This window comes from Phascolarctos cinereus, unplaced genomic scaffold (genome assembly GCF_003287225.1).
Source record: "Phascolarctos cinereus isolate Bilbo 61053 unplaced genomic scaffold, phaCin_HiC Scaffold_3;HRSCAF=262, whole genome shotgun sequence".
Lineage (NCBI taxonomy): Eukaryota > Metazoa > Chordata > Mammalia > Diprotodontia > Phascolarctidae > Phascolarctos > Phascolarctos cinereus.
The window spans coordinates 145624671-145650295 of NW_027555736.1; the positions used below are offsets into that span (position 1 = coordinate 145624671).

A 25625-nucleotide genomic window follows, 5' to 3' on the forward strand; every position below is an offset into this window, starting at 1 on the left:
TTTGGATGTGGACAGCATTTTCCATCACAAGGCCTTTGGAGATGTCTTAGATCCTTGTATTGCTGGGAAGGGTTAAGTTTATCAATATCAGTCAGAATGATTTGTATTCTTATAAATTTAACTCAGTTCTCTATATGTTTGAGAAATGAGGGCTTTATCAGAGAAACTTGCTATAATTTTTTTCACAGTTATGATTACTGTGTATTTCCTCCATCTTATTGTTCCTTTTGTTTATCCCACTCCCTCTCTTTCACCCTGTCTATCCTCAAAAGTGTTTTGCTCATACCACCTGCCCCAACCTGCCCTCTGTTCTATCAGCCCTGCTCCCCTTCTCTTATTCCCTTCCCATCCTATTTTCCTTAAGGATAAGATAGATTTACATATCCAAATGACTGTGTCTTATTCCCTCTTTGAGCCAATTCTGATGAGATGCTTCCCATCCCCCACCTCTACTACACTGTAAAAGCTCATTTATGCCTCTTTTATGTGAGACAATTTACCCTATTCTACTTTTCTCTTCTCCCTTCTCCCAGTGCATTCCTCTTTCTTATGCCTTAATTTTATTTTTTTATATATTATCCCATCATATCAAACTCACACCTGTGTCCTCTGTCTACATATACTTCTTCTAACTGACCTAATGAGAAAACTCTTAGGAGTTACAAGTATCATCTTCTCATGTAGGAATGTAAACAGTTTAACCTTATCGGATCCCTTATGATTTCTCTTTTCTGTTTCTTATGCTGTTTTGAGTCTTGTATTTGAAAGTCAAATTTTCTATTCAGCTCTGGTCTTTTCATCAGGAATGCTTTGAAAGCCCTCTATTTCACTGAATATCCATTTTTTTTTCTCCTGAAGGATTATACTCAGTTTTGCTGGGTAGGTGATTCTTGGTTGTAATCCTAGTTCCTTTGCCCTGCAGAATCTTATATTCCAAGCTCTCTGATCCTTTATATAGAAGTTGCTAAACCTTGTGTTATCCTGCCTGTGGCTCCACAATACTTGAATTGTTTCTTTCTGGATGCTTACAATATTTTCTCCTTGACCTGGGAGCTCTGGATTTGGCTATAATATTCCTGGGAGTTTTCATTTTGGGATCTCTTTCAGGAGGTGGTCAGTGGATTCTTTCAATTTTTATTTTACTCTGTTTCTAGAATATCAGAGCAGTTTTCCTTGATAATGTTTTAAAAGATGATGTCTAGGTTCTTCTTTTGATCATGATAGTCCAGTAATTCTTAAGTTACCTCTCCTCAATCTATTTTCCAAAACAGTAACTTTTCCCATGAGATAAATTTCACATTTTCTTAAATTCTTTTGATTTTGTTTTATTGTTTCTTGATGTCTCATGGAATCATTAGCTTCCACTTATCCAATTCTAATTTTTAAGGAATTCTTTTCTTCAGTGAATTTTTGTACATCTTTTCCAATGTGGCCACTTCTGCTTTTTAAGGAGGAGTTATCTTCAATGGATTTTTGTGCCTCTTTTACCATTTGGCCTATTCTGTTTTTTTAAGGTATGTTTATCTATCTATATCTATATCTATCCACATAGATTTTTTTTTGGTGGAGGAGGCAATCACGATTAAGTGACTTGCCCAGGGTCACACATCTAGTAAGTATCTGAGGCTGGATTTGAACTCAGGTCCTCCTGACTCCTGACTCAGGTCCTCTTAGCTAATGCTCTATTCTCTGTGCCGCCTAGCTATCCCAGAAGTATTATTATGGTATTATTTTCTTCAGTATTTTTTTTCTAAGTGTCTTTTCAATTTTAGAAATACATTTAAAAAAATAGAACTTGAAAATTCAGGTCTTCCTGGCTCCAACACATTCTGCCAAAAGAAGTACTCTCAATCTAGTAAGTACTCTCATCCAGTAAGCAACTTTAGGGTTATCTTTAAATGTTTAGTTGCCTGTCTTTTTGATAACCAGAAATACAATTAGGAAAGGAAATGACTGATCCTGGGAGATTGTAATTATCTTTTTAACCAGATGCTTCCAAGCAAAAGTTGGATAACCACTTATGTGTTGGAGAGAATTGTTCAGCTATCAATTAAAAGGACCTCTGAAGACCTTCCAGGTCTGACACGGAGAAAAATCAAAGGCATAAATAACTTGAAATAGAAATAGAAGTGTACATTCATTTTCTATGCTTCATTTGTTTCTACTGCATTAAACACTTAGGGAGATAAAGGATTCAATGCCTTTTTTTGTATTTTCACATAATTTGTTGATGGGTTAATAAGTTTTATAATTATATGTGCAAATTGGCATAGCATGTACAACAGAATCAATCTTTAGGTTGTCCAGGGTCCAGTAAAATGGTAGTCACTGATGGTCAGTATAATCACTGAAGCAAGGTCCATAAATATAACTTAGTCCAATTTGATGAAGCCAATGTCTTTCACATACTGCCGGAAGCATTGGTGGCACGTATTCAGGCCATACTTGCAGATCAGGCCATGCTGGTTCAAACAGACACAGCACGACTGAGACCCCTGGCCAAATTTTCAAGGGTAGCTCCAGTAGAGCTGTTGGTGACCCATGGCACTACTAGCAAAGACATGAGACAAAAGACTTCTTCGGTATTTTAATGACTTCTTTGCCAGACTGTTTTTTCATTATTATTTTTGCATCATTGTACTTTCTTTTCCAAATTTTTCCTCTCCCTATCTTATTTGATTTTTAAAACCTTTTTGAGCTCTTCCAGGAATTCTTCTTGGACCTGAGACCAGTTCACATTTTTCTTTCAGGTTATGTATGTAGCAGTTTTGATTCTGTTGTCTTCTTATGAGTTTGTTTTTTTACCTTCTCTGTCACCACAGTAACTTTCTATCATCGGGTTCTTTTGTTGTTGTTTGATCATCTCTCAGCCTATTTCTTGACTTTTAAGTTTATGTTAGAGTTGGACTCTGCTCCCAGGGTACAGGGGGCACTATCCCAAGTTTTGGGGTTTTTGTGCTGCTGTTTTAAGAGCCAGGTTCTGGGGCTCTATAAGTTTTTCCAAGGTGGTATGATATAAGGAGATGTGTGGTCACTGCTCTCCTGGCCTGTGCTCTTGTCTGTGAGTACTTATAAGCATGCTTTTTCTGCTCTGGAACTTGCTCCCCTTCAGCTGTGAGCTCAAGTGTACTAATGCTCCTCCTCAGCCTGGAAATGCAAACCAGGACCACAACTCAGATCTGTGTATGGGTAATGCAACAGAATCCTGCACCAATTGCCTGCAAAGGGACTCCCCACAATCTCTCTCGGACCAGTTTTCCCCCCATTTACCATCTGTGGGATAAGAGCTCTGGAAGTTGATGCTGTTGATTCAGTTTCCCCCAAGGCCTACTGCTGACTTGCTGAGGCACTGCCTATGCTGGACTGCGCTCCGTTCTCACTCTGGTTCAGCAAGCCTTTCCTCCTGACCTTCTAAGTTATCTTGGGCTGGAAAACTGTTTCACCCCATCCTTTTGTGGATCTGAATTCATTTTGAGATATTATTTTAAAAGCTGTTTAGAGGGGAATTTGGGAGAACTCAGTCACATCCTTACCTTTTTTCTGCTATCTTAATATCAAACTTAAAGAAAGGGTACAGGTGAAAAGATATGATGTCCATTTATGACAGCTTCAGCCTTACCTATTTACCCAAGACTGTGAAAAATTATAAACAGACAGAAGACAAGACACTGACTCAGTGTCTTTTCTTAGAGAAGTTTAACCGATGTTAAAAGATCACCATGATGAGGAGGCCAAAAGACCATAGAAACCACATCAGCCAGGGGACACCAATCTTTCTACCAGGAATAGAGACATGGCTGCCAAGAGCAACATCATTTTGGAATACCTGCTCATTTACAAAATGTTATCGAGAAAGATGGTAGAAGATTACAAAGAAGCACTGTCCCACAAAACATCAAAAACATCAGAGGAGAAAAGAAACCGTTAGAAAGCTTGCTGTGAGACTGAACTAAGCCAAATCATTGCAAGAGAAACTTATGAAAGCATGTGACTTGCTAGGGCAAAATAGTCTTGAAGGTTCTCAAGATGCTATGATGCACAGGTTAAAATCATAAAACATTAAAAAAAAATCATAAAAAAATTTCATGCTTGATGGCAACTACTGGGATCTATGATACTTTAGTTGTCAATGTCAATCAAGGCATAATACGCTTATCAAAGGTTTTTTACCACTCTTATAAAAGATGTCCTATGGAAAATCCCAAATGGAAGACAAATTCCCTACAGAAGGTGAAGTCTTTCTGGTACTCCTGTTTGAGAATGATGGCACAATGATTGCCTCAAGATCTAGAATCTCCTCCAAGAGACCCATGGCCACTCAGAAGAGAATGGTTTGGTTATTCATACAGGTAAAACCAAGTGAATGACGTATGTATTTTGACTGGATTACGACATGCACTTAGTCAAACACTATGGACATGTAATGAACCAGGCCCAGAACTGAATATGAGAATGGAATGGATTGCATTTAAAAAACTATGCTGCTCCTTCATTGGTCTCGAGGTGCCCCTTGCCACTAAGAAGCTTATCTCTTTAATATTAATATTCTCCTGGTGATACTTTTTGATGGCAAATCATGGAACACTATCATCTCAGAAAAATTTCAGGTGTCTCAAAGGTCAATGTTAAGTCTTCTGAGGGGTAAATGTAGGCAGTACCATGTAACTTACAATAACTTCCAAGCAAGAAGCATCATTAAGTCCTTCAAAAATGACACTTCATCTCCAATCTCTGCACCTTTGCAACGTCTGTTCTTTATGCCTAGAATGATTTCCATCCTCACCTCTATCTCTCAATTTCCCTAGTTTCCTTCTGGACTCAGATCAAATTCAACCTTTCTCAGGAAATATTTTCCAGTCCCCCCCCAGATGCTAATAACTTCCCCTCTAAGAGGTCCTTCTCTCTCTTCTACATGTATTTGGTAGGCATTCTATTTACATGTGTCTTCCCCCATTAGAATGTGAGCTACATGAAGGCAGGAATTATTTTTGTCCTTCTTTATATATCTACAGCACTCAGCATAATGCCTGGCCTATGGGAGGACTTTAATAAATGCTTGTTAACTGACTATAAAAAGAGGTGGGTCAGTCATGTAACAAGAGTGAAGGATGTAAAATACATAGCCTGAGTGTTATACTGGTACTTATAAAATGGAGGGGGTCCCCAAAGCTTTACAAGCTTAATACACTAAGACTTTGGGGACTCCTTGCACTAAAAATGGCAGAAGGATGCTCTAGCACATTAAATACGTCCTTCATGGATAATTTATTGAAGGACATGAAAACACATAAGATGAAGAAGTATACAAGTGGAGGGATACTGCACGCTGATGAGACCACCATTCTATGAAATTACTGAAACATCTACTGTGGCTGCCCAAGATAGTTCTATTTTCAGATCATTCCTCATGTGCAAAAATACAAATTTTCTGAAAAGGTCAATCAGAAGGGAAGAACCCTACTGCAGAAGGAAAGGATTCTTTTTGCAAAAGGATCCTTGGCCATAAGGAATGGCATGGTATAGTAGATAGAGTGTTAGATCTGAAGGCAGGAAGAGATGGAGCCAAATCTCACCTTAGACATTCACTAACTGGGCAATTCATTTACTATCTCTTGGCCTCAGTTCACCATATGGAAAATGGTGGACTCTATAAACTCTAAAGCCACTTACAGCTCTAAATCTACAATTCTATCATCCCTTCTACTCCAACATCTCAAAGGATCTGTGATCTCATTCTTGTGGACCCTCTCTCCAACAGTGTACACATCACAACCCGTTTATGCCCCCTCATCTTGATGAAATCTTTCACATTATATGGGTACCAATACTGCATGCAGATTGCATACATCTGCTATCCTTCACCCCAGCTCTATGACCAGCTCACCTCTTTTTCTGGTCACACATATTTTTAATAACTTTCATATCATTTTTTGGTTCACAATTCATCTTTGGCAATAGGCTTATTTGCATATGCTTAGCATATGTCCCTCCATTGCCTTTTGGTAACCTGTAATTTTGATCCCTCAGAGATCATGGTATTTCATAATTCACAGTTATATACATCAGTGGGAAAAATACTAGTATTAAAAAGATGGCTTTTTGTTTTGGTAAGAAATCTGAGGACACTGAAAGCCCTGTGCATATTCCCAAATCATAAAGCATTGCTCTGATTACATCAATTCCCAAGACACTGCAGAGCCTACTAAATGAGATCCTTGAACTCCCCTAATGAATTTAATATAGAATTTTATTTACTCAGCAATTTTTCAAAAACTTGTCTATTGCATAAAGCGGGTTATGTGCACACTACTACCACCCTGAATTTGTGGGTTTTTGTAGGGATAGAGACTGAGTGACTTCACTGGTAAAAGAAAACAAAACACCACATCTTTTGGTATGTTGACTTATAGAATGGTAGAATTTGGAGGGACCTCACCCAATCCCTACATTTTACCAGAGAAGGAAACTCAAACCTAGAGAGGTTAAGTAAATGGACCAAGGTCACAGAGAAAGTTGGAAGCCAAGTTGGGGTAGGACCCAGATCTCTAAGTTATATAAGTAAATACCAAGATTCCTAGGCAAGAAAATACTGAATGAAATGAGTTGAATGAAAAGGCATTTATTAAACTCTGTCTGCCAAGCATTGTACTAAGCCCCCATTCTAAAGAAGCTTGCACTCTAATCAGGAGAGCCAATGCCTAAGAGAAAAGTGGCAATGAGGATGACAATAATGATGATGATGATGATGATATAACATATGTTATGATATGATGACATAATGGCAATAATAATTAGCATTTATATGGCAAAAAAGCAGCATCAAGCAGAGTCCCTGATCAAGACTAAGACCAGGAAAGAGACTTAGAATATAAGCTCTTTGAAGGCAGGGAGTGTTTGGATTTTGTACGCTCAGCTTCTAGTCCAGTGGCTGGCACACAGCAGGTGCTTAATAATGGCTGATTCAATTGAATTCTCTCCAACTCCTCTGTGGGAGAGGCAATCATCCAGTAGCCCTATCTCAGCAAAATGACCTTCTTCACTCTGGCAGCAGAACCTGGGAATCCTATATTGTTGCCAGACAGGTTTGTAAAAAAAGGCAGAGTGTAGTAACTCTGGGAAATAATTGCTTCTAATTAGGCTGAATTACCCTGACCATACAGCAGATGTATTTTTATAACTTCATTAATTATTCAATTTGAGGCTTATTATCCAACCTACTACCTCCATGGGTTTTCCTCATTAGGGACTGAACTTTGTGTCCAGGGAGAGAGCCCTGAGTCCTGGTGTTGTTGGAGCTGTCCTGAATACAACATAGCTCATTTCTGCACTCCAGGAAGGGAGGCCAACAGAAGAGCCTTCATCTGTGCATTCTTGTGCTCGTGTATCCCCAAGGCAGTAGCGCTAAGGTAGAAATGACAAAAACTCCCCTACATTAGGGAGCACACTGATGCCATCCTACAGTTTGTTCTGACCTAATTATACCACTAAAGGTCAAGTGAATCATTTGCTGGAAGGAGGAAAGTTGGGAAGGCAAGACACTGTCAAGGTCCTATGACTTCAGACATCCAGGGTGTGTGACCTATGGGCCAGGGATGACAAAAGCATGAAGAAGGGTTCAGATGGTATTATCAGAAATATAAGGACCAGATGAAAGGGCATCATCACTGCCCCATCCATTGGTCTACGGTGGACCTTCAAATCCCCATCCAATTTAAAGCACAGTCCCCCAGATTAAGCCCCCCCAATTTAAAGACTCCCCCCCCAGAGACATACACTACATACACAGACATTCAGGGCAAGTCATCCAGGCAGACTCCTCAGAGTTCCACCTCCCAGAGTTCTCACCTGCATTGCCAGAGTTTTCTGGAGCACTCTTCTGTCTGCACAGTCAGCTTTTAATAAAGTTCATTATGGGGAATCAAAAAGCCTCAAGCTTTTATAACTTTGCTATAAGCAACTTTAGGAGCAAGGGAAGAGACCGGTGCTCTCTTCAGGGTTATTTTGCAGCAGCTAGTGCCTTCTCAACTCACAGCTCAATTGCCCTGCTTCCATGGTAACAAATACAACCAAGGCCAAGCCATCTTCAGTTCTCTGAGTTGCATTCACCAGAAGCAATATCCTCCTATGCCCACAAATCCATCCTTCTCCCTTCTCTGTGCTTCCACTGACTTCAATCAAAATGATCAGCTATGTGCCCACTTCTGACACTTAGTATCTGTGTGTCCTCAGGCAAGTCAATAACCTTCTGGGACCTCAGTTTCTTCACATATAAAATTAAGGGGGTAAGTAAGCAGAACCACCTTTAGCTATATGATGCTACATTCTTGAATGTTCAAGACTGGCATGACCCAGGAAAACAAAGAGGCCCAACACTCCCCCTCCCAAAGCTCCTCATTCTTCCTCCCAAAGGCTCGAGCCATCGCCACAAAACAGCTAGACAGAAAGGAGGCAGAAGGGCACATATTCCACCTCCTACAAGTAATTAAATTAAATTAAAATAAAGTCAGAATGAACTTTCAATGGTTCTTTGCTTTTGCAAATTTCTTAGACTAACATTAAGGGCCCATAGTAATACAAGCTGATCCCACTTCCCAGATTTCTATGGATTATCCCTCTATCCAGACCTTCCCCTCCAGTCAGACATCTTAGGAAAACTCATATAATCATGGTATTGGACCAGGTTATCTCAAAGGTCTCTTGGGCTTCTAAAAAAGTTGTCCGATTCTCTGCCGCTCTCAGTTCCACCTCCGAGCCTCTGTTCTGCCACTTGCAACATCATTTCCTTACATCCCTACTATCCAGCCTACCTTCAAAGTCCCTATCATTTCTTCTAGGAAGTGCTCCTTATGTATCCACAGCTAAAAATGACCTTCCCTCTTCCGATCTTAGGACGCTCTTCACCAATATTATTCATGTGATCCTTTTGCATGATATGGTGGAATGAGAACTGAATTTGCAGCTGGCAGACCCGAGTTCAAATGCCAGATCCGCCACTTACTATATATTATGGGCCCAACTCACTTCAGTTCTCTAGACCTCTGTTTTATCATGAGGAAAATGAGGGAGTTGACTTTGAGTCTTAACCTGGGGTCCATCAACTCAGGTATTTCATTAACCAAGTTTCCTTTGTCATCTTATAAGTTGTATTTTACATATTTAAAAGCATTATTCTGAGAGAGTCCATAGGCTTCACCAGACTGCCAAAGGGGTCCATGATACTAAAAATGTCAAAGGCCCTGACCTAGAAGATCTCTAAGCCCCTCCCTCCCAAGCTTTCAATCTTATAATTCTACTGCCTGGAACCTGTGCACGTATCTTGTTCATCACGTAAGACTAGAAATTAGGCTAGAGACTCATTGCCTTTGTCTCTCTCGTAGCCCTTAACAAGGAAACTAATCTACAATAGATACTCAATGAATGATCATTCCTTCCTTCTTCCTGCTCCTCCCCTCCCCCTGAGAGACTAGCATCCGTAGATGCATAAAGGAAATAGGCAAGAGAAGACAGTAAAGTCTCTACTAATTCCTAAGGCCACTTCTTAGTCCTCGACTAGGAGAATGGGGGAATCTTGGAGTGACATACCTTAGAGAAAAAGGTCCATTCTCACCTAGCTTCAGTACCTTCGGGCCCCCAGGGAAGGAAATTTATTTCCTTGATTTCTTTCATTCCCTTTCTTGCCAGGACTTGATTTTAGGAGACACAAGGAAGACAGATGTGTTCCATTTCCTATGACCACAGATTTAGAGCTGGAAGGGACATTAGAGGCTGTCTACCCCAGTCTAGGTGGCAGTTAGGTGATGTAGTGGACAGAGAGCTGGGTCTGGATTCAGGAAGATGCATCTTTCTTTGACATCTACTAACTGTGTGACCCTGGGCAGGTCATTTAACCCTGTTTGCCTCAGTTTCTTCATCTGCAAATGAGCTGGGGAAGGAAGTGGCAAACCTCTCCAGTATCCTTGCCAAGAAAACCCCAAATGGGGCCATGAAGAGTAGGACATGGCTGAAAAACGACTCGACAACAACAAAAATCCAATCTCTTGTTTTACCAATCAGGAAGTGAAACTCAAAGAGGTCCACGCCCAAAGTCACACTGGCACTAGTAGCAGAATTGGGACTGGAACTGAGATTCTTGTGATTCTAAGTTCACTGCTCTTATCACTACAACCTGCTGCCTCCCTTCCCAACTGACTCAAGCTGTTACCTCAAGACTCAGTAGGTATGGAAAGGAAGGAAAGCAGGAAGCATCTTGTTTTCCTTCCTAGGGGAGGAAAGCATCCCACTAAGGTGCTGCCCAGGAGGGGGTGTGGGTGACTGACTGAAGGGGGCACAGAGTCCTGTGTGGGCCCAGGGCCAGCAAAAGAGGAAGAGGTGTCAATACCAGCTGCCAGCTGGGTACAATGACTCCAACTTGGCACCTGCTTGCTCCATGCTGGCTTTTATCACAGTCAATTTTTAATGCTGTGTTCATTTCACTTATTTATTAATTTTTATCTTCAGAGAACAGATGGCCAATGTTGAGTAGGACAGAAGTCCCCTCTCCCTGGACTCCTTCCCCACGCCTCCCACGCTCCGCCCGCTACCATCGCCACACATACCAGGATGCTTAGTTACTAGTTTTCACAGTCTCAGGAAGGTCCAACATCCACCAGACTTGCAAAGAAAATACCCATAGTATGGAACTACATCTGCCTCCTAATCCCTGCACCTCCCATCCCTGACCCAAAAAACTAGCAGGGTCATTCTTATTCACGCCTTCCATTCCATAAATCACTAATAATTAGTAATGATGAAGGCGAAGATGATGATGACTAGCATTTATACAGTGCTTTGGGGTTTACAAAGCATTTTACATGTGCTACCTCTCAAAGGATCCTCAGAACAACCTTGTGAGAAAGGTGCCGTATTTATCTCTACTTATTGGTGGTGGTGGTTTTAAAGAGGACCAGTGATATCACAGATGATGTCTTGACTTGCACATGAATTGGAATTAAGTGAGGCAGAGCTGCACAAAGTCCTCTCTCTCCCTGAGTCATCAAAGCCCAGTGGCAGGACAAGAGTCAAGATGACTGGCGATGGCCCGGGATACGGTGGATGACCTTGGCATCTTCAATGCCTGACCAAGCTCTAAGCACTCCCCAGCACCTGCTCTAGCCACTTTCACAGCCATTGAAACAAACTGTTGTCATCTGCTCATTCTGCCAGGGGAGTCTTTACATGCTTGGGGTAGACATCCCCCTAACTCACCCATGGGTTTAAGGCCTCTCAGTTACCCTCAACCCGGTTTAGCCCATCTGCCAAGACAGTTACTGGGTGTGCTGCTATACTGCATCTCCTTGGAACCACAGGTAAGGTTAAGTGACTTACCCAGTCCCCCAGCTAAGTAAGCGTCTGAGGTAGGATTTGAACTCAGGTCTTCCTACCTCCAAATCTAACACTGTATCCACTATACCGCCTATACCGCCTCCAGTCAGAGTGGAACCAACTCTGAAAGTAAGGAGGTATACATATTCAAAGAGGAGGAATCTGAACCTGCTGGTCCTCATTTGGCTAGGGAGAAAGTAGCTGCAGACCAAGTGCCTGACACTCTTGTCTGTGACCTGGTCTCCTGAGTTTGGCCTGTCCAGCCCCAGGGCACAGAGGAATTGTCAGTCTCTTCCTACAGAAAAACTAGGATAAGAAATGTTAGAGAGGGAATACAGACAAGGAATGATCAGAAGGGCCATTCACTTTTGCTGTTGATATTCAGTCGTGTCCAGCTCTTCAAAAACCTCATTTGGGGTTTTCTTGGCAAAGATGATGGAGTGATTGGCTATTTCCTTCTCCAGTTCATTTTACAGATGAAGAAACTGAGGTGCACAGGGTTAAGTGACTTGCTCAGGGTCACTCCCCTGTCATCTTTTCATCCATTCATGCCTGGTGTCCCAGACCAGAAACTCTTACCTGGAAAACTTAACCCTGAACACCTGACCTGGGACCCCTCTGGTACTGACTGATGGGTGACCCACTGGATCATTTCACTTTATTCTTATACCATGTTCTCAACAATATTCTCAATGCCTCTTGTGTACCCTCCCCCTTTCCCTTCTGGAAACATCACAAAATCAAGCCATTGCTACTGAAAAAAAGATATGTTAATGTATTACCCTAAGTCTTTACTCACCATCCCTGGAACTTCCCAAACCAAAATAACCTTCAATGTTCACCACTACTATCGACAAATTATTTCCCACCATCAAGCTACCTGAGATCTGAGGTTGGCTGTTTGTCTCTTTTTCTCAGAACTAGAAATTTCAGGTCATTTAATTCAACTCATTTATTTTGCAGTTGAGGAAACTGAGGTAAAGAGAGGTTAAAGCCAAGATCACCAGGTGGTAAGCATCAGAGGTGTTGAGGTCCTCTGAGACAGTGTTCTTTCTGCTGTGCCACACAAGAGACAAAGACAAAGAAAGGACAAGGGTCCAAAAACAAGAACAAGATGAAGGGCTCAGAGTGGAAGAGAGACAGTGACACCGAGAAGGGATAGAGCAGGAGAGACAGAGTGATAGGTTCAGAGGCAGAGGGGGAGAGGCAGTGACACACAGAGAGAAGGACAGAGGGGAAGGCAGTGACACCAAGGTAAAGTGGGGAAGAGACAGTGACGCACAAAGAGCTCAGGGTCCAGCAGGAAAGACAGAAAAGGAGGAAGGGCAAAGATGGAGGGAGATGGAAGAGAGATAAGGAGAGTGGCAAAGTGACAGGAAGACAAGAAGGGAGGAAGGTATTGGGGGTGGCTCTTGTGTACTGAAGTAAGAAAAAACAATCCTATTTTTCCCAGATTTCAAAAAGAAGGAAGGAAGGGAGGGAGGGAAGGAAGAGAGACAGAGAAGGAGAGAGAGAGAAAAGAAGGAAGGGAGGGAGAGAGAAAAGAAAAGAAAAGGGGAGGGGAGGGGCAAGGAGGGGAAGGGAGGGGAGGACAGGACAGGAGAGGACAGGAAAAGACAAGAAAAGATATGCTGCCCCATTCAGGTTTCTGCTCTGGCTCCCATTATGGTAAACAGGCCCCAGTGTGAGAAGACTTCAGAGCCCCCATTCTGAGGAGGCCCAAGGGCAGGGCCAGATGCCTGGCAGAAGGCGGTACTCCCAGGGATGGCGTCCAGCCTGAAGCTGGCTCTGGGTCTGGAGAGGGGAGAGGAGAGAGTAAGCCAGGAGAAAAACCTTTGTAATTGCTTCGGAGTGATTCATCTGGAGTTGCTTTAGCCTTGACAGCAGGCAATTCAACCACTGAATGCAGAGCAGCAGAGAGCTGCTAGGCTTCCCCAGCAGCTCAGCCCCTCCTGTCTCCTCAGCCGCCACGGAGCTAAAAACCTCAGCCTGGGCAGCTTGTAGCTTCCCAGGGAACTCCAGCCCAGGAGGATTTGGGAGTGGGGGTCATGAGTCACATCCGAAGCATAGGCCTCCAAGGTCCTCGCCATTCCCCCATCCCCCCAAAGCAGGATTGGAGAAAGCAATGTAGACAGCCAATTAATCTAAAGCCTCTGTTAGGGTTAGATTAAATGAGGAAACAGAAGCTCCCCAAAGTGAAATGATTTGTCCAGATTCTCACAGCTACTCTCACTAAATTAACCAAAAAGCATTCATTAAGTACCTGCTATGTTCCAGGCATTGGGGATACAAAACTAAAATGAAATTGCCCCTGCCTTTAAGGACCTTATTTTCTGTCATGGGAAACAAATAGACAAATAAGTAAATATTAAATATCTACACGGTAAATACAAAGTAATTTGGGTGGGTAAGGCAAAGGAGCACTATTAGCTTAGAGGTCAGGAAAGGCCTCATGTAGGAGGTAGCTTTTGAATTGAATGTTGCAAGGAGATCAAGATTTGAATGGAGGAGTGAGGAAGGAGAGCATTCCAGGCACATAGAGGCAGGGGAAACAGAATGTTGTGACAACAGCAGCGAGCTTTTATTAAAGGTCTGCTAGACACAGATGGAGCAGTCCTGCCTGCAATGAGCTTATACCCTGCTAGGGGGTGGGCTGGTGCGGAGAACGATGTACATAGAAAATTAAATATAAATATACAGTTATTTCTAGGGGAGGGCACAAACACCTGGGGAACAGCAAGAACTCCAGTCTGGCTGGAGCGCAGGGTGAGTGAGGTGGAGTAACGAGTAATAAGATTGGAAAGGTAGGATGGAGACAGATCACAAATTTCAGGGATGAAGAGCAGGATTTGCATTTTATCCCATAGGCAACAGAGCGACACTGGAGATTTCTGATCAGAGAAAGAGTCAAGAATCTCTCTCTGTCATTTTCTCTCTCTCTCTCTCTCTCTCTCTCTCTCTCTCTCTCTCTCTCTCTCTCTCTCTCTCTCTCTCTCTCTCCCTCCCTCCCTCCTCTCCTCTCTCTCTCTCCCCATCTCTCCATCTCTCCATCTCTCCGTTTCTTTCTTGTGCCATTCCTGGTTCCCCTCCCTGGGTCTCCCACCTCTCCTTGGCCACCGCCATCTCATTCCTCATTCTATCCACTCTTTCTTCATCCTTCCTAATGCCTCAAATCTTATTTGAGAATACTATAGGTAACTAGGTGGCATCCTGGATAGAATACTGGACTTGTTGTAAAGAAGGCCTGAGTTCAAATCCTGCCTCAGATACTTAGTATGTGACCCTGGGCAAGTCACTCAACCTTTGCCTATCTCAGTTTCCTCATCTGTAAAATGGAAAATAACAACAACACCTGCCTCCCAGGGTTGTTGTGAGGATCAAATGGGATAATATATGCAAAGTACTTTGCAAATCCTAGAGTACTATATTAATGTTAGTTATTACCACTGCCATAGTTCTACCCCCTTAGTCAAATCCACTAGGTTTACTACCATTTGCTGAACTAGCACATCTCCAACAGAATATAAGCTCCATGACGGCAAGGATATATCTTTGTCTGTCTGTCTGCCAAGCACCAACTAGAGTGCTTTACTCATAGAAGGTGCTTAATCATGTTTGTTAGATTCCTAACTTGAATCTGAAATCTAGATGCTCCTTAATAATTGGACCAGGGCCCAGAATGCATCTAGGAAGGAGATCCTACCCTGTTATCACTTTCCCAGGGAAGCAGCAGTGACTTAAGTCCTGTACACTCAGTCCAATGGCCTGCCCTCCTGGGAACATGCCCAGCCAGTGTTTGGCATGTGTGTGAGGCACTTAGACTGGATGGTGTCTAAGGTTCCTTTCGGCTGTAACATGCTATGAGTTTATAAGTATATGAATGTGCCCCTGAGCATTTAAGGAGGCCAGAAGAGTTGGCACCAATTAAGTAATTAGCACAAAAGTCTATAAAGCAACACAGCCAATTCATTTAGTGTCTAACGCAATAGATGCCACACATCAATTTTGAAGCCTACTCTATCAACTACACATCCCTGAATTAAACAGAAATACAAGGTCACCAGGAATTGAAGACTGGACTCCTTGAAGATTAGACCTAGAGGGAATCAGGGAGGTGGGAAGGACTAAAGAATAACAGGATGCTCGGGGCAGCTAAGTGGCCTTAGTGGATGGAGCACTGGACCTGGAGTCCAGAACACCTGTGTTCAAATCCTGCATCAGACACTAGCTGAGTGACCCTGTGCAAGTCATTTGACCTCCATCTGCCTCAGCTTCCCCAACTGTAAAATAGGGATCATAATAACTCCTATTTCTCTGGGTTACTGTGAGGATCAAATAAGATAATGTTATAAAGTGCTTAGCACAGTTCCTGGCATGTAGAAGATACTTATTAAATCTTTCCTTTTTCCTTCCTTCCATTATTCCTTCTTTCATTCCCTCCCTCTTTCCTCCTCTCCCTTTTTCCTTCCTTTTCTCTCCTCCCCCCTCTCTTTCCTTCTTTTCTTCCCTCCTATCCCTCTTTCCTTCTTTCCTTTCCTCCTTTCCTCCTTCCCCTCTTTCCTTCTTTCCTTTTTTCCTTCTCTTCTTCCCTCCCTCCTTCCAACAGTCAGCTGAGTCTGAGCAGCACCAAGCAGAGTGGGAAGAAGCAGAGATCACACAGGAAGAGACAGTTCTTTCTGTACTGAACCCTAGTAAGACAGGCCAAGAGGCAAGGAGGTCATAGGAACAATGACAGACACTTCGACAAACAGAGACCATGGGAAGAAAACAGGATCCCCTTTGTAACTTCAAATGAGGGGCAAAGTCCTAGTCCTGGAGCCTTTAAAGCAGATTTGCAAAGAGTGAGCAGGCTACCAAACAGGAGAATTGTATCTGTTCTGTCTCCTCAGCAACGGAAGTCAGAAGGAGGTGTAACGGGGAGAAGTCGAACAGAGGCAGATCTGGGCTCCAGGTAAGGACACACACATTGACATAAAGGAGACAGCTTGGGACAATGGAAAGAGCCCTAGCTCGAGAATCAGAGGACGGAAGTTCAGATGCTTCCTACATGTGTCACTCGAGGCAAGTCCCAGCCTCCCGGGCCTCAGGCCAGCTCTAAATTGAGACTTGATAAATATTCGTTAGAGACAGTGTAGATGAGATTCAGAGGTAGGTATGGATGAACTCTGAAATTATGGGATCCTAGGCAGGACACACCAGGCCAACCTTTTACTGTCAGATCCTTTACTCCAAACAGTGGACAACACAACTAGGTGACATAGTATAGAGAGCACTGGACTTGGAGTCAGAAAGACCTGAGTTCCAATCCTGCCTCAGACATGTAACTGCTGTTTGACCCTGGGCAAGTCACTTAACATCCGTCTGCCTTGGCTTCCCATAGAAAAAATGATGACAATAATAGTACCTACCTCCAAGGATTGCTGTGAGCACCAAATGAGATAATATTTATACAGTGCTTTGCAAATCTTAAAGTGCTTTATAAATGCAGGCTATTATAGTGTTATTATCATTATTATTAGTTCCCTAGAGATAAAGAACATGGGAAGTAGACAGCAGATGGAAAATCAGGGCAAGGACGACTCCCTCGTCTTCATCCCAGTACTTCAGATGTCACTCTGCTGCAGGCACATGTTTCTGGGCCCCAAGGACACAGGGCACAGCCTGCAAAGCACTCTGGGATGGGAGTCAGATAGATCCGGGACACAAGGAATGCGACAATTATCTTAATACAACGAAAGCTTAAGCTTCTAAGCTAATCCTGGGGTATCATTTATAAAAGTTAACAGGGCATATTTAATTTAGGAATTGGCTCACGTTCTCCTTACAGCTGAAAGCTCATAAATGAAATATACTGGATCACTGCCCAGTGCGGAAATAAAAGTTATGAATAATGCTTCTATCTCAATCATTGTCAATGCTTTAATATCTCTAATTATTTTAAAAAGCTAGATCTCCAATAGAGAGAAAAACTTTTTTTTCTTTTACCTCCACTTGTGAGATTAGTACAATTTAATAACAGTCCCTCTGTCTTCTTTATTCAGCGTAAACTGACATTTTTGTCCTCTGTTCTTCATCAGTAGATGGGCTAGAAGTTTACGACCAAAAGGGCTAACGCTACTAACCCCCATAATGGTTCCAGCAAAATCTCCAAGAGAGGCCTATTCATTAAACAAGACTTCAACTCAGGTTCTACTCTTCCCTAGCACTTAGCACAATGCTTAGCACATAGTAGGCACTTTATAAATGTTTGCTGACTAATATATACTGACTGTGTGGCCCTGGGCAAGTCTCAACCTCTAAGTGTCCCCAGACAACTCTCTAAGACTGAGTTTCAGAGTTTATCCGTTTGCTTTGGTAGAGAACTTTCATCACTGGGGTTCCCTATGCCAATGAAATCATAAGCTCAATCTAAAACATGGGGTTCTTAACCTTTTCTGTGCCATGGGCCCCTTTGGCAGCTTGATAAAGCCTATGGATTGCTCAGAATCACATTTCTAAATGCATAAAATAAAATACAAAAAAATTAATTACAATGATATATATATATATATATAGATATATATATATAGATAGATATATATATATAGATAGATATATAGATATATATCTATCTATATATATCTATATCTATATCTATATATATAGATATAGATATAGATATAGATATATATAGATATATATATTCCCAGTGAGGCAGTTGGGGTTAAGTGACTTGCCCAGGGTCACACAGCTAGTTAAATGTCAAGTGTCTGAGGCCAGATTTGAACTCAAGTCCTCCTGACTCCAGGGCTGGTCCTCTATTCATTGTGCCACCTAGCTGCCCCATAATATGCACATACACATGTGTGTGTGTGTGTGTGTGTGTGTGTGTGTGTGTATTTAAGATTACAGACCCCCAGGTTAGAAATCCAAGGTCTAAAAACATCCCCAAATATATCCAAGCTTTTAAGGTTTACTTATGTGCCTATTCCCATCCTGAGAATTAGCACCAGCTCATTCCCTTCCAGCACAGAAATCAGACCATGCTTTAAGAAAAATAGGCTATAGTGACAATCAGTAAATATACATTAAGCATCAACCACACGCCAGAGGGGACAGCTAGGTGGTGCAGTGGATAGAATGCTGGGCCAAGAGTCAGGAAGGAAGGCTCAATTTTATGAATTCAAATGTGGCCTCAGATATTTATAGTTATGTGACCCTGAGCAAGTCACATAACCTTGTTTGCCTTAGTTTCTTCATCTATAAAATGATCTGGAGAAGGAAATGGTAAAGCACTCTAGTATCTTGGTCCAGAAAACCCCAGTCACAAAGAGTCAGACAGACAGAAACGATTCAACAACATGTACTTTGCACTTGGAAAATAAAAGTAACAACCAGAGTCTTTGTCTTCAAGGAAATTACACTCCCTTACGGGAAACAACATGTACATATAAGTAAAAACCAAAATATATGAAATATAAATATGAAGTAATTGGGGAGTGGGGTTAGGGACAGGGGGAACCAGCCACTAGCCACTAACGTAGGAGACTGTTCTTGAGCTGAGCTTGGAGAGAAGTTAGGGATTCTAAGAGGTGAAGGGGAGGAGGGAGGGCATTCCAGGTGGAGGGAACAAGTCATGCAAATGCACAGAGACAGTAAATGGTCTATTAATGCTGGGGAGTAACATGTAATAAGTCTGGCAAGGCAGGCTGGAGCCAGCTTTCGAAGGGTCTTAAATGCCAAATGAGGAAATTGTAACATATCTCAGAGGTAATATTGGAGCTTTTTGAACAGAAGAGTGACATAGACAGACCTATGCTTTAGGAATATCAATATGTCTTTTAGGAATATCAATTTAGCAACTGTGTGGAGAACAGACTGGAGAGGGGGAAAGGCTCAAAGTGAGGAGATACATATCAAAAGCCATGGTCTGAGAGACAGCCCTAGAATAAACAGATGACAGCGTAAGCAGTAAAGCTGCCAATGTACCAGAGAACCTGCCCAGCCTCTCCCCCATTTCCCTGATTCAGCAGAGCCTGAATTTCCCATTCTAAAATTCTTACCCGACTCAGATACCCCAAACCCTCTCTATAATCAGTGGTATTTCTACACAGCATAGAACTAGAAAGGCTTTAGAAAGAAGCTTCCAGCCCCACCAAGAGTTCTGCCCACGAGCACCAAGCATCTATCTTCACAGTCACATGGACAAGGAGATACTCATAGCAGAACAGCAGAGAAATACAGATACTCAAAGATGAACCAAGGTCCAGGAGGGAAAACACCAAAAACAAAACTCTTTATAACTATGCTTAGAGAAGCTCCCTGAGAGCAGGCAAATCTGAATCCTTGGCATTCCCTCCCACAAGTACCCATCCTTCCATAAATACCCAGAATACTCACAATCCCTTATGGTGCATACTCACTTTTGTACTTCCCCTAAATACTCAACCACCACAAACCTGCAGATAACATGCTCGGTAATGTTCCAAAATACAAGAACACCTTCCCTAGCTTCTACCTTCTCCTTCATGGGACAACCCCTGAGGTCCCTTCCAGCTGTCATGACTCCATCCTACTGACTCAACATTTCAGGGATTCACTGAGCAAACTTTACCACCCTCCTCCCACCGGCAGAGCCCTCTACAGGCAGTCCCCATGCACCCACAGGGCTATGGATCTACTCACCACTGGAGCAGTCAGTACCTCCCCAGCCAGGCTCACAGTGACAGGTGTCAGGGGAGACACAGCGGCCATGGACACACTCTTCTGTGCACAAGGCTGTGAGAAAGAAAGAGGCACAATAAATGATGAAAACCAACTTGCTGCTGGTCAAGGAACATTAAGTTGCTCTGTGGCGATCTTGGTGCTCATAAACTCCGAAGGCTGGAGAGGAGGGGGACAGCCTGAGGAGGCTGAGGAGGGCACGATATCTGACCTGAATTATAATTAATGCACTAGAATGAAACCTGCAAGAATAAATTTCAAATCTGAGCCAAGAAGTGGCTTTGCAAGACTATACATACGTACACATGTGAATACATCTATCCATCCATATGTGTCCATACATATATATGTGCATATCGTATATACACACAGATCTGTATGGTACATAAATATTTCAAATTATTTAATACTTGGTGACTCTCTACTTCCTCCCCTACCACTCACTTCTGTGTCCTTGCCTACTGTCCTATAACCCTATCAGCCAAGGAAATAACCTGTCACCTTCCATTTTATCCTTCTCTTGGTCATTTGGTAAAGCTTCTCAGTTCACACTGCCTCAAATGAACAGATTTCATTCCCTCCCCCACCCCATTTCTCTTTCCTAAACATCCCTATTTTGGGGCTCTCAAATGTCAGTGACTCCACAAGGCACACAAATGGTGAGGAAAAGGCACCCACTAATTATAAGAAAGTAATTAAGAGAGACATTCATGATGATAATTATAATTAGAGAGAACCTCACAATTTCTTATCAGGCAGTTAGTCACCAAGGATGGGAGGCAGGCCCACTGAAGGCTTCTCAGACTATTCCAGCTCTGGGAAGGTTTATTGCTAACAGTCTGGAGATCATCCCATTCCTGACTTGGTATAATTACTGGCTTCTCAAGGTCATCTTTTGCTTCCTGGATTAAAACTACCCTTCCCCCCTCCATCTCTCCTATTTATATCTCATCTATATTGTATAGGATTACTAAGCATTTTCATCATCAACTTTTTTAAATCCTTTTTTTTTTTGTTAGGCAATTGGGGTTAAATGACTTGCCCAAGGTCACATAGCTAGTAAATATCAAGTGTCTGAGGCTGGATTTGAACTCAGGACCTCCTAATTCCAGGACTGCTGCTCTATTCGCTGCACCACCTAGCTGCTCCCATCCTCAATTTTTTATACCACTCTACCCTGAAAACTCCTTTAAGCTCTCAGGAAACTGGCTGCCACCATCAGCTGCTGTCAGTTCTCAGCTAGCTATCTGAATTCATCTCATTTTCCTGAAAAGGTGGAAGATACTTTCTGTTTGAGTGACTCTCCTCATGGCTATAGACATGGCGCCCCACACAACATGGCCTGATTTGAGGGAATACTACAAGGTCCCTTCGTGCTCTCAAATATATCTCCCTCTTTCTGCCCCTGGACTGGTTTGGAGCTGCTGTCCCTCGCTACCAGATCCACCTTTGAGTCAGTAATGGTTTAAATGATAAGAACGGTGCATACAGAAGGTTTTTGTGGAAGTACACATCACCAGGAAAGAACACGCATCTTCTGTTTAGCTTACCAGCACATATTATTTACCAGATCAGATAGCTGACATCTTAGAAGGCTTAGAGGGCTTTCTCATGTCTGAGTGGGTAAAATATAGAACAAGTAAATTTATCTGGAGGGGGAGGAGGTAGAGTAGGGGATATGGTACAGGGAGTAAGATATCTCCAAGCTAGAGAGGCAAGGCTCTTGTGGAACAAGGCAGGGAGTTTCTTCAGTAAAAAGGAGGCACTAGTTCGGTTCAATACCATAAGCATTTATTAAGTGCGAACTGGCAGAATTCTGCCTCACTCTCTCCCAGAGTCATAGACGTCTAGTGGCAAGACAAAAGTCAGGATGATTAGTGATGACCCAGGATGCGCTGAACCTTGACATTCTCGATGTCTGATCAAGCTTTAACCTCTTCACAGAGCCTGCTTCAGCTGCCTTCATGGCCGTTAGAACAAACTGTTCTCATCTGCCCATTCTGCTAGAAGAAAGTCTTCACATGGCTGGGAGAGACATCCCTCTAATTCACCAATGTGTTGAGGCCCACTGGTTACCTTCAACCTGGTTTAGCCTATCTACTAAGACGGTTTTACCAGGATGTGGCCACTGCCTATGCTGCAGTTTCTTGAAGCCACAGGTGCAAGTTGAGTGGCAGGTAGACACCAAAGGTGCATAAGCAGCCCTGAAAAGGATTCTGCAAGCCCTCACTGCAGAGGTGCTAGTCTTCCCTGAATACTCCATACACCCTAGTAGATAGGATATTGTGTATAGGGACAACCAAGTAGACCAAATGGCTGATACTTAATACGTGAGGAGTGATAGGACAGATTGGAGCCCATTTGTCAAGAGCTTTAAATGCCAAACCAAGTAGTGTGTACTCTAGCCTAGCGAGAGAGTTTCTGGGTTACATAAGCAACAAGATGATGGACTAGGCATTTCCTCCAATCCTTATGACCTCTCAAACCTCCCCAAAAGAGAAATTATGCACTAAAGATAAAGCAATGTCGACTGTTCCCATGGTCTAGGATATCCAGAGTCCAAAAGAAGGTTCAAAAACCCACAACTAAGTGAATTGATGCTCACTGACCCTGAGCTCACTCAGTACCCCAAATCCATCTCCCATTCTACTGGCAGTAAGGCCACACTAGCAGACCCAAGTACACAACAAAGGCTTACAATTGATCCCACCACCACATACCAATCTCACCTCCCTCTTTCCAGCACTCTAGGCTGAGGAAATTGGCCCTGGCCATGACAAAACACGTAACCACAGCCCTTCAGGAACAAACACCCGCCAAGAGCCACAACCCTGTAACACCAGCACTGAAAGGCTCCAAAATGCTTGTACCCAGCCAAAGAACTAAGTAATAGAGAAAGTGGGATAGGACACCTAGACAAGATACTGTGTGTGTAGGGGCTATGCAGCACTCCATCAAACCTGAGGGGTCAAAGCACAGCATCCAGATGGAGTCAGTTCTGACCACCTAAAAGTCAACTGGGATAGAGATCTAGGGTGAAGAACCACACATTTCTCAATGCGGGAGAAGGCTGAAATGCTTTAAGCATTTAAGCTTTAAGCATTTCAGCCTCCAAGAAAACCACACTCAGATGGAGGGAGTCAGAAAGTGAGTAATAGGAAAAATACAAGGAAAAAAAATCAGAAATTACCAAAGATTTCAAGAAGAAAAAACTTTAAAACCATGAACATCAACAGGAAAAATATTAACAATGAAAGGAAATATGGCCTCCAGATCTAGTAAATGAGTTCGGGCATCTATTAATAAATACTGCAAAACAAAGGAAAATGATCCAGCACTTGATAAGACAGAGGATCTTGTGGAATTTGAGAACATGGAATGACAATACACTATTCCTGAGTGGTTCACAAGAAAAATGAGAATCATGAGAGTGGAATTTGTGGCCTGAACAGCAAAAATAATAAATAGAATAGAAAAACCAGAATATGCAATGACAAGTCTCACCAAAGAAACAAAAGAGAGAACAACAGACTGGTAAGTAAATACATGGAAGCGAAGGACAATCTGGAAGAAGAAAAGCAAAAAACAATAACAAAAGAAAAATGCTCATTATGTATTCCATCATTGAGGCAGTTGAGAGTCACTGACATTTCTTGAGCAGAGGGATGTGTGGAGGCTGTATTGAAGAGGGCACAGACTAGAGGCAAGGAAACACCACTAGAATGCTGCTGCAACAGACCAGGAGAAAGTTGATGAGGGCCTGTACTCAGATGGTGACCATGTGAGTGAAAAGAAGGACAAGGATGTGAAAAATATTATGGAGAGAGAAATGACAAGACTTATCAATTGACTGGATATGGACAGGGAGGAGCAATGAAAGCTTGAGGACCACTCTGAGACTGTGTACCCGAACGATCTGAAGAAGAGTGATGTCTTCAACAGAAATTGAAATGTTAAGAAGAGGTTTATTAGAGTTTATGACAAACATTGGGCAGCTAAGTGGCACAGTGGATAGAGCACCAGGCCTGGAGTCAGAAAAACCCAAGTTCAAATCCAGTCTCAGACACTAGCTGTATGACTCTGGGCAAGTCACTTAACCCTGTTTGCCTCAGTTTCTTCATCTGTAAAATGAGCTGGAGAAAGAAATGCCAAACTACTCCAATATCTTAGCAAAAAAAAATCCCCAAATCGGGTCACAAAGAGTCAGACATGACTGAATAACAACCGCAATGACAGCTATTAGAGAAGTGGCTTGTGAAAATAAATTCTGTTTTGGTTATGTTCACTTTGAGATGTCTATAGGGCATCTAGGTGGAGATGTCCAGCAGGCATTTGGTGATCTGGGATTTTAGTTCAGAATAAAAGAAGAAAGCAAAGTGACCTCCTGACAGAAAGATGATGAACTTAAAAAGCAGAGACAAACACTTCTAGGCATCATCAATGTGGAAATTTGTTTTGTGGTTCAAGTGGGGAGATAGTGGGAGGGACAGGTTACAAATATATGCATAAACAAATTTATTGAATCAAAAAGTTTTGAAAAAAGAAGAGGGCAAGATATGTAGATTTGGGAGTTACGGCAGTCAAGGATAAGGGAATTAATGAGAGGTGCTGAGGTAAAGTCCAAGAGAAAATGAGAAGGTGCGGGGAGAGAAGGAATGAGAACACAGGGGAATAAAACAGAACAGTGGATGTGAAAGGACAGTCAGCACTAGCCATCCAAGGACAGGGCAGCAGAAGTCCCAGGAAATATGAGACATTTCAAGACACAAACACAAGTGCTCAAAACCAGACTATCTGATTCCTAGTTGTGCCTGGGGTCAGACAGCAAGCATCAGAGATTTCAATCTGGAGGAGCTCTAGCCCAACTCTCTCATACTGCAACTCCAACTAGCTAATCTGATAAACAGTGCTGATGTGCTGAAGGGAGAGGTTCCCTCTTAAACGGTACTATGCACTTCCATAACAAAACTAAGATCCAGAAAGGGGAATCTGAGGATTCAAGGGATGGGGAGGGCCAGACTCTCCTCCTCTAAGTTCTAAGGGAGAAGATGAATTACAAAATGTGTCAGCCACAGCTCCTCTCTCCTCCCTCACTGCTCCCGTCTGACTTAGGAGATCTGAAGCAGCTCAATTCTGTCTGTCTCCCCCTTTACTTGGCCTAGAAGGCACAGGCAGGGAAGGATCTTCAGAGGCTTCCATCAACCCCCAGGGCTGCCTCTTTCCTTGTTCCAGCCATGAGCTCAGCAGTGTCCTGTTTAACAATCCATCCAGGGCACCAAAAGTGATTACACAAGGCCATTCCTTTGTCCTGTTCCCTCATTTAACATACTGACTGCTAAGGCCAGGACAATGGCTTCCCAAAGCCCAGATTCCACGCCACAGGCCTTCCCCTCTCCATCCTCATCCTGCTTGTAGCCTGTCCAGGCTATGCATTAGTCAAAACTGCAATTCATTCATATTTCATAGGTGTTGTTTAGACAGCGTTGTGAGAGGGATGAAATATTGATAGCAAATACTGGAGGCTCGCAGTGGCCTATTTGGTTCTGAGTATTTGCTTACCC

The 25625-nt window shown here is 42.7% G+C and overlaps 1 protein-coding gene and 1 pseudogene across 2 annotated transcripts in view; both read right to left on the minus strand.

Moving 5' to 3' along the window:
* MEGF11 (multiple EGF like domains 11) overlaps window positions 1-25625 on the minus strand; it is a 298924-nt gene that overhangs the window by 210712 nt on the left and 62587 nt on the right. For both annotated transcript variants that reach the window (XM_020983023.2, XM_020983009.2), the window contains exon 4: window positions 20026-20118. In XM_020983023.2, coding sequence (XP_020838682.1) covers window positions 20026-20118 — 93 coding nt within the window. The remainder of the gene's footprint in view (window positions 1-20025; window positions 20119-25625) is intronic.
* LOC110206047 (small ribosomal subunit protein uS14 pseudogene) lies at window positions 2373-2543 on the minus strand (annotated as a pseudogene).